The sequence below is a fragment of the Anolis sagrei genome, chromosome 4 (genome assembly GCF_037176765.1).
Source record: "Anolis sagrei isolate rAnoSag1 chromosome 4, rAnoSag1.mat, whole genome shotgun sequence".
In the NCBI taxonomy this organism is placed as follows: domain Eukaryota; kingdom Metazoa; phylum Chordata; class Lepidosauria; order Squamata; family Dactyloidae; genus Anolis; species Anolis sagrei.
This window is the reverse complement of record NC_090024.1, coordinates 188,442,720-188,460,858: the sequence shown is the minus strand read 5'-3', so window position 1 is coordinate 188,460,858 and position 18,139 is coordinate 188,442,720. Positions and strand designations below refer to the sequence as shown.

Genomic DNA, 18,139 nt, shown 5'->3' with positions numbered 1-18,139 from the left:
GAATGAATGAAGAGGCTGACTTGTTATTTAGGGTGTCAGAGGATCACCCAGCCCTGCCACCTTTCTGTGATTGGACAAAATAAAGAGAGTTTCCTTTCCTGGCACTATCTGATTTACACATCCCCCACTTCTGAGATGCCTGCCAGGTCCTTTCCATAGAAAAATGGATTATTCTACAGTCAGATTAATGGGCTTTCATTTTGCAAAACATCTGTCACCGTTAGTCCTGGACAGTGAGCGTGAAATTAGTTTTGACTGCAGAAAGACTACGTCAGTATGTAATATGTGACTAACATTACAACGTCTCAGGAAGCAAGCTGGTGAATGAGAATTACCTGTTGAATGGAGAAAGGTTTTCTGCATACATATAGCAAGAGGAGGGACAAGATGGGAAATCCAAAGGAAAGGGCTAAGGAGAGAAAGGAGCTTTACACCCATGTGTTTGTTCCCTGTTCAGATCTATGTGATCATAATGTATCTCTACCCTTTTTTGTTCATAGTACTACACAGAACCAATACAAGAGTGGAAACAGAGTGGTCAGTATACAGAGACTGGTTGTGATATTTGTGTTTGTTGAGATGCCTGTGAAAGAGGGAAAAGGAAAGGTACAGTACAGCCAAGACACACTTAAGATTGCAACCAAGGGAACTCTATACAAAAACATCACCTGGATAATAGCGTGTCACACACCCCATTGCAACACAATCATGAATCATAAGCATTGTCCAGAGCCATTTAACGGGACAGCAACTTTTAATCAGTAAACAAAACAGTCAAAGCTTAATTGGTGATTACTAGGCTGAATTGAGGAGGGCAAATGTAATTCAGTGAAGCTGCATATAAGGAATAAAAACGAAGACTAAAATTTTGGCCTCTCTTTCTACCTGTGAATTGGAGCTTATGTTCAAGTACTTCTTGTATCTTCTTCTCTATGTAAAAAAAGAATCTAATTATGTGCACATTTATTTAATTTAACAATTAATTAATCAGTTTAAAAGACAGTGATTCATCCAATAAGTAGAATTTAATCAATTGACAACTCTACTGTTTAAGTTTACCAATGGAGAATTGAAAGAATCTTTAAACCATTTAAAGATGCACAGCTGAAGAATCCAGTCTTTGGTGACTTGCAAATTGTCTTCATATTTAAATTAGCAAGAGTGATAGATATTTATTTAATCAATATTTATTTATGTGTTTACTGAAAATGTCTATATCTTAATTTCCCCCAGAGACCTCAAAGCAGCTAACAGCATGACATCACAACCATTTTAGAACAATTCTAAAATATGAAAATAAAACTGGGGTTCTCAGGATAGCATCCAAAGTAGCCACTATGTCTACTAGACCATATTGAAATTCTTATTAGGCTGTTTGCCTAATTCTGGTGAATGGTGTGATGAGTTTTAATTAATATCTTGATATCCATTCATTAGACACATATTTTCTAGTGTTGATAGGGAGTCGAACAATTTTTGCACTCAAAATGATAGATTCCTGATATTTTCTGTCCTCATTTTGCTCCAGGTCAGAGGTTCTTAACCTATTATTTACCATGAATCCTCTTTAAATATTTTTTTTGCTACTCACTGCCAAGACTTAACTTAAGATTTAAAACAGTTTGAGATATTGTAATGAAACTATGTACAAATGATTACTGTCACTGGCAAAATACTCTTGATCTTTGACATCAATGTGTGTTCTTTCTTTCAACTGTAAAAACTCATAACATTTCTTCAAACCTTCACAAATGCCTTGTGATGATATTGTGGACACCTGAGGGTACACAGGCCACCAGTCAAAAACTACTCCTTTAGGCAATAATTCCCAGTGGGTTGTTGTAGGTTTTTTCAGGCTATATGGCCATGTTCTAGAGGCATTCTCTAGAATGCCTCTAGAACATGGCCATATAGCCCTAAAAAACCTACAACGACCCAGTAATTCCAGCCATGAAAGCCTTCGACAATAATTCCCAGTCCTGGCAAGAAGAGAGAAATGTGCAAGCAGTTTATACTTTATGGCATCAGGTTTCCAAACTGAACCTGGTTCCTTTTGTCTTTCAGATGTATATCCAGACCACGACGTTGACCATCTCGGTGAGCCTAAGCGCCTCTGTTTCTTTGGGTATGCTCTACATGCCCAAGGTCTACATCATTCTCTTCCACCCAGAGCAAAATGTGCCCAAACGAAAGCGCAGTCTCAAAGCAGTTGTGACAGCAGCTACAATGTCCAATAAATTCACTCAGAAAGGAAGCTTCCGTCCCAATGGAGAGGCCAAATCAGAACTGTGTGAAAATCTGGAAACACAAGGTAAACCTCTCTGAACTCAACTGACTCCGAGCTTCTCTGTCCCTTACAAAACATTGCTCTCTCTGATAGTGAACTCAGATGGTTACTGCTTACAGAAATGGAGATCATTTGGGGGGTGAGGGGAGAAAACAGGATGTAGCAATACATTGATTGGGGGGAGAGGTTTTAAAAATATAAAAAGATGACCTCCTCCCAAAAACCGAATCCCAACTCAGTAATAGATAAGTGAGCATTCTTGCGAGTGAATTTTCAAATGTTGTTTAGAAAGAAGAGGAGAATGCCATTGTTTGCACGCAATGGTTGGCTGGAGTTTTAAAGCTCAGCATAGGAATGTTATGTTAGGAGATGACATTTTGTTGTATCTTCACAATAGTGGCAAGTTAAAAGAAACCTGTTCATGAGTAAACCAGGGTTTTTTCCCCCACTTGAAACATTTTGGGGGAGGGGGGCTCCCTTAAACCCCACTGGCTACAATGGCAAAGATTTACATACTCTCCTTAAATGAAATTTGTGCAGGGTTTCAAAATGTGTTTGTTTACCCACTACAAGGAAATGTGGATAAGAAATAGAATTATTATTATTATTATTATTATTATTATTGATAATTTTTTTGTTGTGTCAGGAGCGACTTGAGAAACTGCACACTGCTTTTGGTGTGGAGCCCCCGGTGGCACCTTGTTTTAAACCCCTGTGCCAGCAGGACCAAAGACCGACAGGTCGCAGGTTCGAATCCGGGGAGAGGCAGATGAGCTTCCTCTATCAGCTCTAGCTCCTCATGCGGGGACATGAGAGAAGCCTCCCACAAGGATGATAAAAACATCAATTCATCCAGGTATCCCCTGGGTAACGTCCTTGCAGATGGCCAATTCTCTCACACCAGAAGCGATTGATAATGATACATCAGAAGTCCAATTAATACTGCATAGCTATGTGTGGTAATTCTGCATCACCTTGTTAAATAGCAAAATAGTTTTCTTCTTTGGTGTCTCTGTAAAAAATTGCATCTGTGATACTTTCCTGTGCCTGCACAGCCATCTTGGAATCTTCTGGAAAGACCTCAAAGTTATAGGGCTGCAGCCCCACCACATTGCCAATGAATATATAGCCAGTGGGAGAGGCGGTAGCCTCAGTTCCTTTCATCCATGAAAGCAGCTGCTTGGGAATCTTAAGCTCAGAACTCTTTCTCTTACTATTTTGACTAACAGATTGTTTAACAACTACTTTTTGCCTACTCCTACGATACCCCTACTCAGACCACTTCACTACACTTCTATTTGGACCATGTTTATCAACTCTACCAGTATAGGCCAGTTTCTTCAGGTTATGACCCCTCCTATCTACATTCTCTCTTTGGAGCACGACTAGCAGCTTATCTCTTGGCATGGGGGCAGGTCACTACAGATACCTGGGTATTGGAGATAGTGGAGCATGGCTATGCTATTGAGTGTTCTATTACACCAGCCATGGGCCACTTATGGTCAGTTGCTACCTCTAAGGTGCTTTAGCAGGAGGTTCAAACACTCCTGCAAAAGGGTGCAATTGGGCCACTTCGTCCTTCTATGTTTCCTCACTCTTTCTTCTCCATGTACTTCCTAGTCCCCAAGAAGTACTCCGGGCAGCACCAAATGTTAGACTTGAGGGGTTTAAACTTTTAAATTCAACCCTGAAAGTTTTTCATGGTAACCTTATCTATAATTCTTCCCCTGTTGACAAACAGGGCATGGTTTGTGACTATTGACCTCAAAGATGCCTATTTCTATATTGGGATTCAGCTGCAACTTGATAGGTTTCTCTCCTTTATGACAGGAAACCAAGCATATTACTTCTATGTTCCCAACGTCACCCCAGGGGTTTACAAAATACATGGGCATGGTAGCAGGCCATCTCCATTTGCAGGGCACAACTGTATACCCCTACATTGATGACTGGTTGTTAGTTGCAAAGTCCAAAACCCAACTCCTGCCTCTTATCAGGTATGCGTTCTTGCAAAATGTAGGACTTATCGTCAATACTAGGGCTGGGGGGTTTCGTTTCGTTAATTCGTAATTCGTTAATAATTCGTTAATTTTTTCAATTACAAAACGATAACGAACCATTCTGGAGCAATTATTAAAAAAACGAATTTTCAAAAACGTTTTGTAAATGCTTTGTATTTCAATATTGTATTCGTTTCGTTATTGTTTTGAGGTCGTTTCGTTATTATTTCCGCATGTCTGGGCCAGTTTTATGGTTTAATTAGTGAAAAAAAATTATAATATCACACCAACAGTCAACAACAGAGGGAGAGGGAAGCTTCAGAAGGTTTTGGAGGTTTTTTAGCGTATTTCGCGGTCGCGTCCGCCATTAACGAATTGATTCGTTATTGTTTCGGAAATCGATTCGTTAATTTTTTACCATTTACGAAATTTCGTAAATATCGAACTTTTTAAAAGGAAAATTTTGTAATTATTTTAAATATCGAAACAAAAAAAACCCCCAAATACAAATCGATTTTAGAAACAAATTTTTCCATTGTTACCCAGACCTAGTCAATACAGAAAGGTCTCATTCAACCCTACATGTCAGATCTGCTTCATCAGTGCCATCTTAGACTCAGTACTGCAAAGGGCTTACCATTCAGATGACAGATTTCAGGCACAAACATCTGCCCTATGCTTAATATGGAAGAGGTGCATTCTGGCCAAACAGGTCCAGTCACTGTTGGGATACATGGCTTCCACTGCAACAGTGACAACTTTTGCAGGGCTAAGGTTTCAGCCGCTGCAGGCCTGGTTTCTGAAAGCATTCAACATGCTCCGAGACAATTCTAGTACTATTCCTCGCTCAGTGCACCAATCACTGTGGTGGTCACATCAGTCAAATGTATGTGTCGGAGTCCCCTTCCAACCCGCCCCCCCAGTCCATTGGAAACCCTATTGGTGGATGCTGTTCTATATGGTTAGCCGCACACTGTAAAAACCTAACAATTCGTAGCACATGGCTCATGCAGGAGAAAGACAGGCACATAAACTATCTAGAGATGTTGGCAGTTGAGAAGGCCAGCAGATCCTTTGACCCTTAACTCAGGGGACACTTTGTCCAAATTCTCACAGACAACATCTCAGTGACCTTCTATATAAACAAACAATCCAATGGATTCAATCCTTTTTTTCTGAAGTGAAAGAAAAAGAATCTCACTCTGATTTTTGCATAATAGCACTTCAGGTATTTTAAGATAGCTATCAAATCACTTCTCAATCTTCATTTTATTGGGCTAAAATTACCTGACTGCCTCTTCCATTTCTCATGGGGCTTGATTGCCAATCCCTTTACATCTGGCTGCCCTCCTGTAGACACATTCCAGTTTTTCTTGAGGAAAAAATAGGTAAGCAAACACTTAAAATGTAACATGTACACATGACATGTAAAAACAGTTGTTAAAATGTAGGCATCAAGCATTGATCAAGACCCTGCTTCTAGGAGGCATTGCTTACCGTCCTAGCAGGTGAAACTATATCATATCTCCTCTTTCCTGCTGTCATACCCTTTACCTGCCAAAAATACAGATATAGAGGTCCCTGAGGATGGCATCATTGCTGTGCACCCAGTTCTAGGAATACAGTTGGATGCTTTTCTGCCAGCAAGAAAATGGTCATGTTGTGCTTGGGAGCTGCAGCAGGTAAAAGATGGGTTTAGGGAAGAATCAATAGAGAATTTTGAACTTTGCAACCACAAAAAAATAACTTATATTTCCATGTGTCACTAAAAGGATATTAGTCTGGAAACGTGTTGGTTCACTGCTCTATAAGTCCCACTTGGCATTGGGAACCAAAGAAATCTGCCAGCTCTGTACTACCAGTTTCTCAAGAGCCTTATTTTTTCTCTTGCTGCTGCTGCCTATTTCACTGTGTTTTGTAGACATTGCGCACATAGCATACAAACAAGATTTCAGCTAGTGTGGCATTAGACCCTTGTAACTTCAATGTATGATGCAGCAGGTGCTGCTGCCCTTAGAAGGAACACAAGAAAAAATAGGCACATCCCCACCTTGAAAAATCTGTTTCCATGGCAATCATCCCTTTTCTTCCCTTGGGTGTGAATCCTTATAAAATACAATATGGTTTAGAAGAATAGCAAACCCAGCATGGCCTGAAATGTTCTGATGTGTTAATTACCTGAAACTCCCATTCACTTCAGTGGAAACTGTGGGTTGCATGGGCTCTGAAGATTGGCACTGGGTACAAACACACCTCACAAGCCTCCTATTGTCTACTGATTTGCAAAATATAATAGGTACAAATGCTGGAAATTCAAAATGAATCTTTCTTACAGTTATATTTGCATATTTGGCCTCACTTGAGCCTGGCATTGGAAAATTGGATACTATGAGTATGACCATCTGCTGTGGATGGATCATAACAGAATAAAAAAAACATATTATGAAAGGTTAGAAATTCATATTGATTTATTCCATGTCCTTCCTACTTTTTCCTATGTAATTATATCAGGTAGTATTAGTTCCAAAGGGAGAGGAAGGAACTGAAATGGAGCTGCCATTTTCAACAGCAATCTGAGCATACCTCTAGGCAGAAAGAGATATCTGGACTAGTAGATGAAGTTGAAACAAAGGAATTTGTTGTGCCTGAAAGCTCTTCCAACACACTGACTTCATCTATGCATCTGTTTATCCATGTATTTATTTGCTTAACTCCTATTGTGCCCAATAAACTCCAGCTGATGTACATGACTCTACTTCTCTCTCATTTCTCCTCATAACAATCTTGTGAGCTAGATCTGGGTATTTATTTATCATGTCAGAAGCAAGTTGAGGGTACAGTTAAAGTGTATTTAAAAACATAAAGATAGTTTTGGTTTTTTTGGTTTTTTTAAAAAAAGAACTTGGTAGTATGCTAAATGTCCTTTGACCAGAAGCTGGCTACTTGGAGTGCCTCTGGTGTTGCTGTGAGAAGGTCCTGTGGCAAGGCTCAGTTTGCATTGTAGTAGGTGGTCTGTGGTTTGCTCTTCTCCGCACTCTCATGTCATGGACTCTACTTTGTTGCTCCATTTATTAAGGTTTGCTCTGCATCTTGTAGTGCTAGAGCACAGCTTGTTCAGCACCTTCCAGGTCATCAACTCTTCTGTCTGCCCAGGAGGGAGTTTCTCATCCAGTCTCAGCCACTGATTGAGGTTCTGGGTTTTAGCCTACCACTTTTGAACTCTCGCTTGCTGTTCCTGTGAGTATCTTTGTAGAAGTTGTTCTTTGATTTAAGGCATTGACATGCTGGCTGATATCCAAACAGAGGATGGGGTGAAGATGTCACTGCCATGGTCCTTTCATTGCTGGCTGCTACTTCCTGGTGGATGTCAGGTGGTGCAATACCAGGTTTAATTTCTCCAGTAGTGTGGACATAGACATATTGTGATAATGAGGCATGTCTCATTAAGAGCCACATCCACTGTTTTAATGTGGTTCAATGTTTTCCACACTGGGCATGCATATTCAGCAGCAGAGTAGCAAAGTGCAACACATGTCTTCACTGTGTCTGGTTGTGATCCCCAGGTTGTGCCAGTCAGCTTTCATATAATATTATTTCTAGCACCCACTTGCTTGATATTTAAGCAGTGCTTCTTATAAGTCAGAGCACAATCCAGAGTGACTCCCAGGTATTTTGGTGTGCTGCAATGCTCCAGTGGGATTCCTTCCCAGGTTGTCCTCAGAGCTCAAGATGCTTGTCTGTTCTTAAGATGAAAAGCACACATCTGCAAATTAGATGGATCAGGAATCAGTTGATTTTCCCTGTAATAGGCAGTAGGAGCACCTAAAGCTACAAAGCGCTTCTGTTCAACTTCAAATTTCAAAGCTGCCTGCTTGAGTGGTGATGACACGATCATCAGCATAGATGAAACTCTGTCCGTTCTGGCAGTGGCTGATCAGTAATGTAACTGTTAAACATTGATGGAGCGAGCACACTCCCCTGAGGTAGGTTGTTCTGGTTTTGCCATCGACTGTTCTGGCTAAGGACGAGGGATTTTTGCATTGTAGTCTTTCTATGAAAGCGCAGGGCAGTAATGGGGCAAATTCATTCACTTAGAATTGGAATCAAGTTAGCCCCCCTCACTTCCATAATGAGCTGCATTATCAGCATTTTGAAAAAAGATTGCTTTACTCCAAGCTAGGCCTGATTTGGATCCTGTCACATTCTAGATACTACCACTGGCAGTATGTTGAGGTCTCATCCCTTCTTCAACCTAAATATGCACCTTTAAGTCCCCCCCCCCCACTCTTTTCTCACCCATTTGACAAGGCCCTCCCCTCTCCCTTATGCATACCTATTTGTATCTTCATATGATAGTGGCAAAAAAAATCACATGACCCCCCCCCCCCTTTAAATGAGATTTCTACAGGGTTCCACAATGTGTTTGTGAGGGGAAAGTTCCACTTTTTTTCACTAGATATAAGGAGGAAAGCCACTATTAGTGTAAATTCTGTATTTTCTGGAGCTCTTCAAATTGGCAGTATTATACTATTCAAATAGAAGATCGTGACCCTTTAAAGAATGATATTATGTGAGATTTTTTTTTTGTCGTGTCAGGAGTGAGAGTGAGAGAATTGGCCATCTGCAAGGACGTTGCCCAGGGGACGCCTGGATGATTTGATGTTTTTATCATCCTTGTGGGAGGCTTCTCTCATGTCCCCGCATGAGGAGCTGGAGCTGAAAGAGGGAGCTCATCCGCCTCTCCCCGGATTTGAACCTGTGACCTGTCAGTCTTCAGTCCTGCCGGCACAGAGCTTTAACCCACTGAGCCACCGGGGGCTCCATGTGAGAAATGATAAATACTAACAGCTGGAAAATATTGCATTGTATGCAACAAACATAAAAATAGGTCTATTTTAATTAATAAAATATCGGCATATCCCAATGTGGACCAAATTTTCTCATCACTCAGTAACATACCAAAGAAATCAGCCTGAATTAGTCAAGATGCTGGATATCTTCAACCACCTTGAGTCATTGTCATGGCCGTTAGGTAAGACTATGGTAGCTGTTAACAAGCTTTGATTCCCCAGATGATGATGGACTTCAGTTTCTAGAAACCCTTAGAAGTCATTGTCCAATTACACCTGGGAACTCAAGTTTTGGAATCACAGAAAATGAAAATGCCTTCCCCCAATTATCTACTTGTGAAAAAGTGGGATACAAGCTGAGGGGAACCTATGGAACTTTGGGGCTTGCTGTTTAAGATTATTTAGAATTCTGAGCCAGAGAGCTATAGTGCTATATCACACTTCCAAACCCAGGATCTGATAGGATACATAGAATATAGGATAGTTCTTAAAGTGGAATTGTAGAGCTATAATTATGTAGTGTAAAAGGGGCAACTTATTTTTCAAGTAGCCTTAAAATGAAAGCATTATTCACTGGAGTGTTACCTGGGATCCTTATCTTCCACACTAGAACTGCTGCCTGGCTGGCTACGTAATACAACCAATGGCAGAAATATTCTCTTTTATACCTTCTGAATATTTAATATCTCAGCTTGACAATAAATCCATCATCATAGGCAAAAGGCCTTAGATGCCCCTACACATTACTGCAATGGCCCAGATGCATCTTAATCTTGTCAAATCAATGTTTCTTCAGTGCTTCCTCCCATCACAAACCTCTTTTTCCTTTTATCCTCCTGAGATCCTTGTGAGGGGACTATGCACAGCTGAAGGTTGGGGGGGGGGGTATAATGTTACTGCTTGTGCTGTCTCAGGTTCCCGCTGGGGTCTTGCTACAGATTTATTCTGCGATTGCAGCCTGAGGTCTCAATTATCTCTTTTCCTAAAGCTACAGGCAGTCACGAGTCACGCAAACAATGTCTGAAGAAAACAAGGGGGAGGGTCTATCTAGAAACTCTTTAAGATCTTTTATATGCAGAGAAATATGAAGAAAAAGACTTTGGTTTCACTGTCCATGAGCCCTCCTTGTGCAAACCCCATGATATGACTTTCTCTATAGTAAGCAAACTCTGAAAAGGAGGGAGGTTGTTCAGTGCCTTTGTACTACTTCAAGAGGCACATGTCCTCTGGCATAATCCTCTATGCCTGTCCCTCTCTTCCATTTCTCTCCAGCTCCCCCGACAGTGTGCTGGTGGGTTTCCATTTAATCGGATTATGAGTCACTCATTTCAGTAGGCTTGCCTTTACAAAGTACTTTGAGATCTGATGATGAAAGGTGCTAGGTGCCCTGTAAAATGCTGTTATGGTTACAAAAGCTTCCTGACTTTGGCCTGATTTTGCTGTTTTGTATGGGAGGCTCTGTCTGTGTATTTCTGTGACCTGCATTGAAAACACTTATGAATCAAAAGCAACAGATAACAGGTACAAATACTGCTATCCTTAAAAAATTGTACCAGCAAAGAGCTGGCATCACAGACAGGACAGCAAGGGAAAGAGGGCTCAGACATGCTCAGAAGGTCATTTATTGTACAACATACTTTGAGTACTGAAACTTTTTTTTAGGATTGACTTTATCAAAGAGGCTGGACACTTTAAGTTCCTTAACCAGAGTTGCAACAAGTGAAAAAAAAAGACTAGGCAGAAGTAAATGTGATAGGCTTAAGGTGCACAGGAATGTTAAACTAGTCCTGTGTTAGTATGCAAACCATTAGAGAACTTTAAAAAGACAATAAATGAAAAGCTGTGTGTGTGTCACAAGAAAATAAACAAGCCACTTTGCATCTCAATCAAGAGATAAAATATGATATTACTCCTATTACTACAACTAATAATGATAATTTAAACACAATGACAGCAGCAGATACAAATTGGATTGCATCAGAGTGCTATTTGAGAGAATGGTTTGGCTCTTTTCTCTACTTTCATCCCCACCATTTAAATATTCTTGAAGCTGCACTCATTTTTTCCTAAAGGGTAGAAGAGAGAAGCAGTCCACTTTTTCCAGTTTTATTATTATTATTAGTAAGTAAATAGCTCTGGGAAAGGATCTAATTTGGAGGAAATGGTGCAAGGTTAACTCAGGTCCTGTTCTAGAATAGCTTTCATTCTACACACAGGAACACATACATCTGGACATCCGATTAGAGATCTCCTCAATTGTCCTTGAAAGGAGAAGCAGACAGATTTATAGATGATGTGAATCGCAGCTAGAAGCTAAGATAGATGAGTAAAGCCTCCATGTTCTCAAGCAGCTTGCTTATGGATGCTAGCTGCCAGAAAATCTATTGCTACCATGTGGCTGGGGGATTCTGTAAGTTTTGGAATCATAGAGTTGGAACAGCCTCAGAGTCCAACCCATCCATAGCCTAGGAACTCCAGCTACATCATCTCTATCAGGTAAATGTCCAGCCTCTTTCTGAAAGATAAATAAACCATGCCACTTTTCTTAATTGATCCTGTTATTGAACTGCCACTACCATCAAGATGTTACTTCTAAGGTTTCACTCCACAAACCCCAAAAAGCAACTTTTTAAAACCTCTTTTGCCACACTTCTTTTGTGGATCTTGCAGAAACAAATGGTTAAACACAGTTATGAACAGGATACTGGATTTGATGGACTATGGGCCTGATATAGCAGGGTTCTTTTTATGGGTTGTTGTAGGTTTTTTCGGGCTATATGGCCATGGTCTAGAGGCATTCTCTCCTGACGTTTCTCCTGCATCTATGACAAGCATCCTCAGAGGTAGTGAGGTCTGTTGGAACTAGAAAAAAGGGTTTATATATCTGTGGAATGACCAGGGTGGGACAAAGGACTCTTGCCTGCTAGAGCTAGGTGTGAATGTTTCAACTGACCACCTTGATTAGTATATAATGGCCTGACAGTGCCTGTTTGTTTCCTCTCTGTTGTTGTGCTGTTGTAATTTTAGAGTTTTTTTAATACTGGTAGCCAGACTTTGTTCATTTTCATGGTTTCCTCCTTTCTGTTGAAATTGTCCACATGCTTGTGTATTTCAATGGCTTCTCTGTGTAGTTTGACATGGTGGTTGTGAGAGTGGTCCAGCATTTCTGTGTTCTCAAACCACATAATGATATAATTAAGAAGAGAGCTCATTTGAGATCATTTGAGATCATGCAGAATGCCTATAATCTCCTTTCAATTGACTTTTGTTCTTTGCTTTCTATTCTCATCTGTCTCTTTCAAAGCCTGGTACATGCAGACTCACCCTAGTACATGCGGTACTTTATGAAATTTTGAAAAGTTCCTGTTTTTGTAAAACAACTACTAGAATATTACCAATACCATGACAAATTTCAGAGCCTGGGAAAGGTTGCACCACTGGCCATGTTGGCTGGGGGACTTGTTGGAATTTTGCAAATTTCAGTCCAACAGAGGACCTTTTCCAATTCCGGAAACTGCAATCATTGAATCCCCCTTTCCCATGCCTTGCTGGAAAAGCCAGTTCTGATGGAGAGCAAAGTGGTGGAAGGAGCTATCCCCCCTCCAGTCAATATTTTGTTCTTGGACTCTCACATGCTTCCCATTTGGAATGCAGCATCTCAGTCCAAATGGAACCTGGCATGGCGTGTTATACAAATGCCAAGACAACTTTGGGGAAAGCAATCGCATTGTTAAGACTGGGGACAGGAGATGCTATGTAGTTGTCAGCACAGGAAGGAAGGGACATTTTTCACTTTGTCAGTGGCAGGTCACGTATCTTTAAATAAACAAGTGAATAAATAATTTACGGGGCTTGATTGCAGGCAGATTGGCTATGAAAACACTGTGGCTAACAAATAGCGCTGTCAGCTCTGATTTCTTATAGCCCATCTAATCGTTATCTGAGGATAACAGTGCCTGAAATCTTCAATAAGGTTCATTTGTCAGGGAGGCATCTTCGCAGGTGGAGAAAAACCAACACCATTCAGCTACTGCTGTCTGCATTAGCCTTGTCAGACAGGGTTGGGGAGACCCCAGGAATACTACAGAGAGCAACACTGTCAGAAATTAAAGAGCACCAGACCTCTTCCTGAGTGATTAGTATGGGAAATGACAGGAATCCATCCCTGCATTGCTCATCAGGCAGAGGTAGGGAAAGGGTCAGGCTTCACTGTAGGGATGTGAAGCTAAAGAAATGTTGAAATTGTAGCCTGCTTTTTAAAAATATGATCTTAGCTTTGCTAATATAGTTGTTCTTCCTGGAGTGCCAAAGCAGGTAGGAACAAATTTTATTTATTTATTTACTACATTTCTATACCGCCATTCTCAGCCCGAGGGTGACTCAGGGCAGTTTAGGGCAACTCACCTAGCATCTGCTGTATCTTACAAGAACCAACACAGAGAAATCCTGCACACAAAGTCCCTTCCCCATTAATCCTAGCCAAGCCCCCCCCCCACCTTATGGAAAGCTTTCTCCAGAGAAATCCATGTATTGAAAACCCCCTTTCTTACCAGGTACACTTGTTATCATAATCCCTTTTAAATGTTTGTGATTTTAATTTTATTTCTGGAATGGTGTCAGGCAAGTTCCACATTTTAAACATGTTCTATACAGTTGTATCACACAGTTTTAGTATTGTCATCTGTGTTGGTCTTTATTGTTATGTTCTCAAACTTTTCTTGTATTATTGCTGTATTTTACAATAATTATATGATGCCTAGGGAACTTGATTTCTCTGTCTCATAAATACAAAATAGTAGATAAAATAAGAATATGCTTCAGATTCGGCCAAATCCCAAACTGAATTGCAATGATTTGGAGGGATTCAGAAGTCTCAACCAAGCAGGGGTCCTCTGAAGCAGATTAAATCTGAATCTAAATTTTGTTAATGGTTTTTCTTTTTGCATCTGGAGGAAAATAGAACACAATATAGTGTATCTATAAAAACTGAAGTATTTATCTCCAAGCTCCCCATGTGAGGAAAAAATACCAGCACTATATGAGATAAACTTAACATGAAAGGCAGTCTATGACCTTCCAGATCTTTTTGGCTACAACTCCCATCTGCACAGGCCACCATACCCAATAGCAAGGAATTATAGACTCTGATACAACAGGAGAGCACAAGATTATAAAATCTATGCGAGAATCCTCCTGGTGTAACTTTAGATTCTGCAAGAGGACATTGGGGCAGAAAGAGGTATTCATTGCCCTTTCAGCAGGAGCACAAGAAAATCAGTGGAAATTAATACATGAAACTGCAGGGGCACATAATAGGGAGTACAAAGACAAGAGTCAGTGCATTAGTTAGCTACAGTTTTGCAGTGGACATGAGAGAAGGCACTACCTTTCAAGATTTCCATTAAGTACATGTGTACTTAGGCCCCTTCCACATAGCTGAATAAAACCCCACATTTTCTGCTTTGAACTGGAATATATGGCAGTTTGGACTCAGATAGCCCAGTTCAAAGCAAATATTGTGGGGTTTTCTGCCCTGAAATTCTGGGTTATATGGCTGTGTGGAAGGGCCCTAAGATATCTAGAAAAGTGACATTGTTCAGTGCAAAACTGTAGCTGGGCCTTGCTCCAGTGTCCACTGTCCTCTGCTTCTACTTGGCTGATGGAAGGGAGGGGGTACTTGCCCCCTTGGGAATGTTGCCTTCTCCAGGAAGATAGAAAAGCAGAAATGTTCTGGAAGAGCATTACTTTCCACCAGTCACACATAAGAGGACTTTGGCCCTAAAGTTTGGAAGGTTCAGGCTTGCACACATTGAAAGCAAGCTTAGTGTTACAAAAAATGCAGAAGGCATTTCCTTGATTCACATGGATAGAAGAGCTTCCTTGTATACCTTTACATGCAATTCATCTCTATTTTGAAGCTACTCAGTCCATCTATTCTGAAACCTTCTAAGTACAAGCAGTCCTTGAATTATGAACACGATAGGTTCTGTAGGTTTGTTCTGAAGCTCAATTTGTTTGTAAGTTGGAACAGGTACATTTTTAAAGTGTAACTCCAGCTAAATATATACACATTTTAAAGGGTTAACATGCCTATGGTATATGGTTTTAAATTGTATATCGTTGATTGATTCTTATCCTTGTTGTAAACCGCGTTGAGTCGCCTGTTGGGCTGAGAAACTGCGGTATACAAGTAAAATAAATAAATAAATAAATAAATAAATTTGTTTTGCTGTCTGTGGCCCTGTTCAAAAGATTTCACCTCACTTTCTGTCCCTGTGATAAATGGATTTTGCAAAAATTGGCTAGTTGTTGAAACAAGGGTTGGTGAGAAAGCTTCAGTGAAGACATCTTTTCCCACGACAACCCTTTTGGGAGTGACCCCCACTCAAGGTCTCAACCCCATTCTTAACTATGAGTCATTTGTAGGTCAGATGTTTGTAACTTGAGGACTGCCTGTACTTATATTGAAATGCATTTTCATTGGACTGCAAGGAGAATGCCACAAGAGATTGACTCTTCTATTCTGATGTCCATAAGGCAAGGGGAATTAATCTGTACTCTCACTAGAGGCAGCTTCCCATCTGGAACTAGGTATTTAATTAAGAGCAACTCATCACAGACTCCAATGCCTGAAGTAAAACTGAGAAAATTATTTCTTTTTCTTTCTCTTCTTCTTTTATCTCTTGCAGTTTAATGCATATTACACCCCAGGGGAGAGGTAAATTGCTCAATGCAAGCCCAGTTTTTCAGGCATTGCTGCTCACTTGCATCCCAGATTGCCTTTGCTCATTTCTATCAATCCCTTGATTTCCCTCTAAAGAGTGCTTTTTAGTCTATGACAATTTTCCCCAAGACTAAATGAGGCTTTACAAATTCAGTGTATGTATGTGAGTGATTGTTGCTTGGATCTCCTTGGTCTTCCCCAATGGAGGAGGTGGGAGGGAGCAGTACTACTCAAGGCATTATGGTGATGAGATGATTTTTTTCAATGAATTTGGATTCCACTTTCTCTGTGCCTAAAATGATCTTAAGAGCAGCATGATACCAAGAGAGTCAAAGATAAAAACAGTGGCCTGGAGTTTAAAATATTCCCATGCTTTACTAAGTTGGGAAGGGGAATTGTGACCCTTCAGGTCTAGGTGGACTTCAACTTCAATTGTACCTAACTAGAAATAATGGTGACAGTAGCAACTTCAACTGGGACACATTTATGGTTCCTAAGTCACCCCAGATACTGCACATGCTGCCTAAAATATTAAGCAGCATAGAAGTTCAAGGTTCAATAGAAATTTTCAGGAAAGGCAAATCAAAATAAATCTCTGGGAAGACTGGGCTCTTCAGAACAGCCTTTGGGGTACATGTGTTATCATGCCATACTTAAACCACTCCATTAGTACCAGATTTTCTCTACTTTCTTGATATGTTGTGACTTTAGCTGATGGAGAAGTGGTATCTCTCTCACTTGTTTAGCCCATAAGAGGCACTGAAAGTAGTAGCTTCCAAATGTAGAATGTTCTATATTTGGAAACACAGAACAAACTCCTGATCCAAATAACCACATTACTGATATGTTTCTATTTTGTCTTTTCTTCCAGCTTTGGCTACCAAACAGAGTTACGTCAGCTATAGCAACCATGCAATTTAACCCCAGCCAGTGGTAACCGACCACAAGAAAAGGGCTGATGAAGAGAATGAACCAGAAAGAAGAGTGGAGTCCCTCAGCACAGTTGACATTTTGGTGGGGGAAGAGGGCAAAACCAAACATGATTCCAAGTGGGAATCATTCATGGCTTCCTGTTTGTGATAGTTGCATTTTTGGAGGCAGCTTTTAGGGAAGATGGCCACCAACAGCAGCAGAAAGAATCAACCATCCCACCCCAGAAGAAATATTTACCTTCCATTGGAGGGAGAGAAACAGGCTGATGGGGTGGACATCACACCAAGTGGAAAGAAGGTGACAGATCTTTAGCAAGTTTTGGGTTTGTTTCTTTTCCTGTATCTTGGCAAAAGAAAAAAAAGAAAAATAATTCATCCCCCCTTTTATTAAAAAGTTGTGAGCTGGTTTGTGGTTGTGAAGAGTCTTTCTTTCTCTTACTTTTCTTTTCCCCCTTCATTTTTTTCATCTTGTCTTCTGACTTCTTCACTCTTTATCCACCTTGTTTTCCCTTCTGTCTTCCTCCTCTCCTCCTTACCAACTTCTGTGTGTTGCAAAAAAATTGATAAAAAATTATTAAAAAACACAAAAAACCATCAACAACAACAACGAAAATGAAAACAAAATCTAGACTGTGTTCAAAGTGCTGATTTCTATAGGTGGTAAATTAATGTATGTGATGACCATATGGATTGAAATATGTCTGCTTTAATGTACTGACCAATCAAAAATGATAAAAAACACAAAAAAATTAAAAGTTCAGTGCCTGGATGTTTATGAATTATTCGATGACAATGTGTAGAGCATGATCATTTTTATACCAGAATATTTCTAATAAAAACCATGGTTTTGCACTCAGTAGTTGTATTTCCTTACTTTATGTTGTTCTGCTTTGGAGGGATTGAGAGCCTATAGTTCAAAAGTCAGTGATGCGGTCAGATCTATTGTACCCCATAGCAGTAGAATAGAAATGCTTTAAGTAGTTGCTTAAAACATACCAGAAACTCCCCTGCATGTATATATGAAGTTCCAGTGGCATAGCAATCCTGTTCTCTGTGGATGCCATATTGGAAGAAAGATGGGCTATAAATTAAACCAACCAATCAAATAAAGAAACCATTGATGGGCAGTGTTGAGTGGTGGCTTCCATATCATTGGGGCAGTGAATCTGATCTGGGTTTTTGGATTGTACTTTAACGGAAGAACTGAACATACTGATTCTCTTCTGGTGATAAGGTTCAGTAAATTTGATGCCCTCTTGTCACAAAAGCACTCAGTGAATGAGTGCAGTGGGAATGTCCCTGCAAGAAGAAGTTCTAAACCCGTAAGGTATCTCTGAATTTGAGTG

At 40.3% G+C, this 18,139-nt stretch overlaps 1 protein-coding gene across 1 annotated transcript in view; it reads left to right on the top strand.

Moving 5' to 3' along the window:
- The window catches only part of GRM4 (glutamate metabotropic receptor 4), a 395,801-nt gene extending 378,161 nt beyond the window's left edge, over positions 1–17,640 (top strand). Inside the window, exons 10-11 of the mRNA XM_060773126.2 lie at positions 2,065–2,311; positions 16,733–17,640. Coding sequence (XP_060629109.1) covers positions 2,065–2,311; positions 16,733–16,782 — 297 coding nt within the window. The 3' untranslated portion in view covers positions 16,783–17,640. The remainder of the gene's footprint in view (positions 1–2,064; positions 2,312–16,732) is intronic.
- The last annotated feature ends 499 nt before the right edge of the window (positions 17,641–18,139 follow it).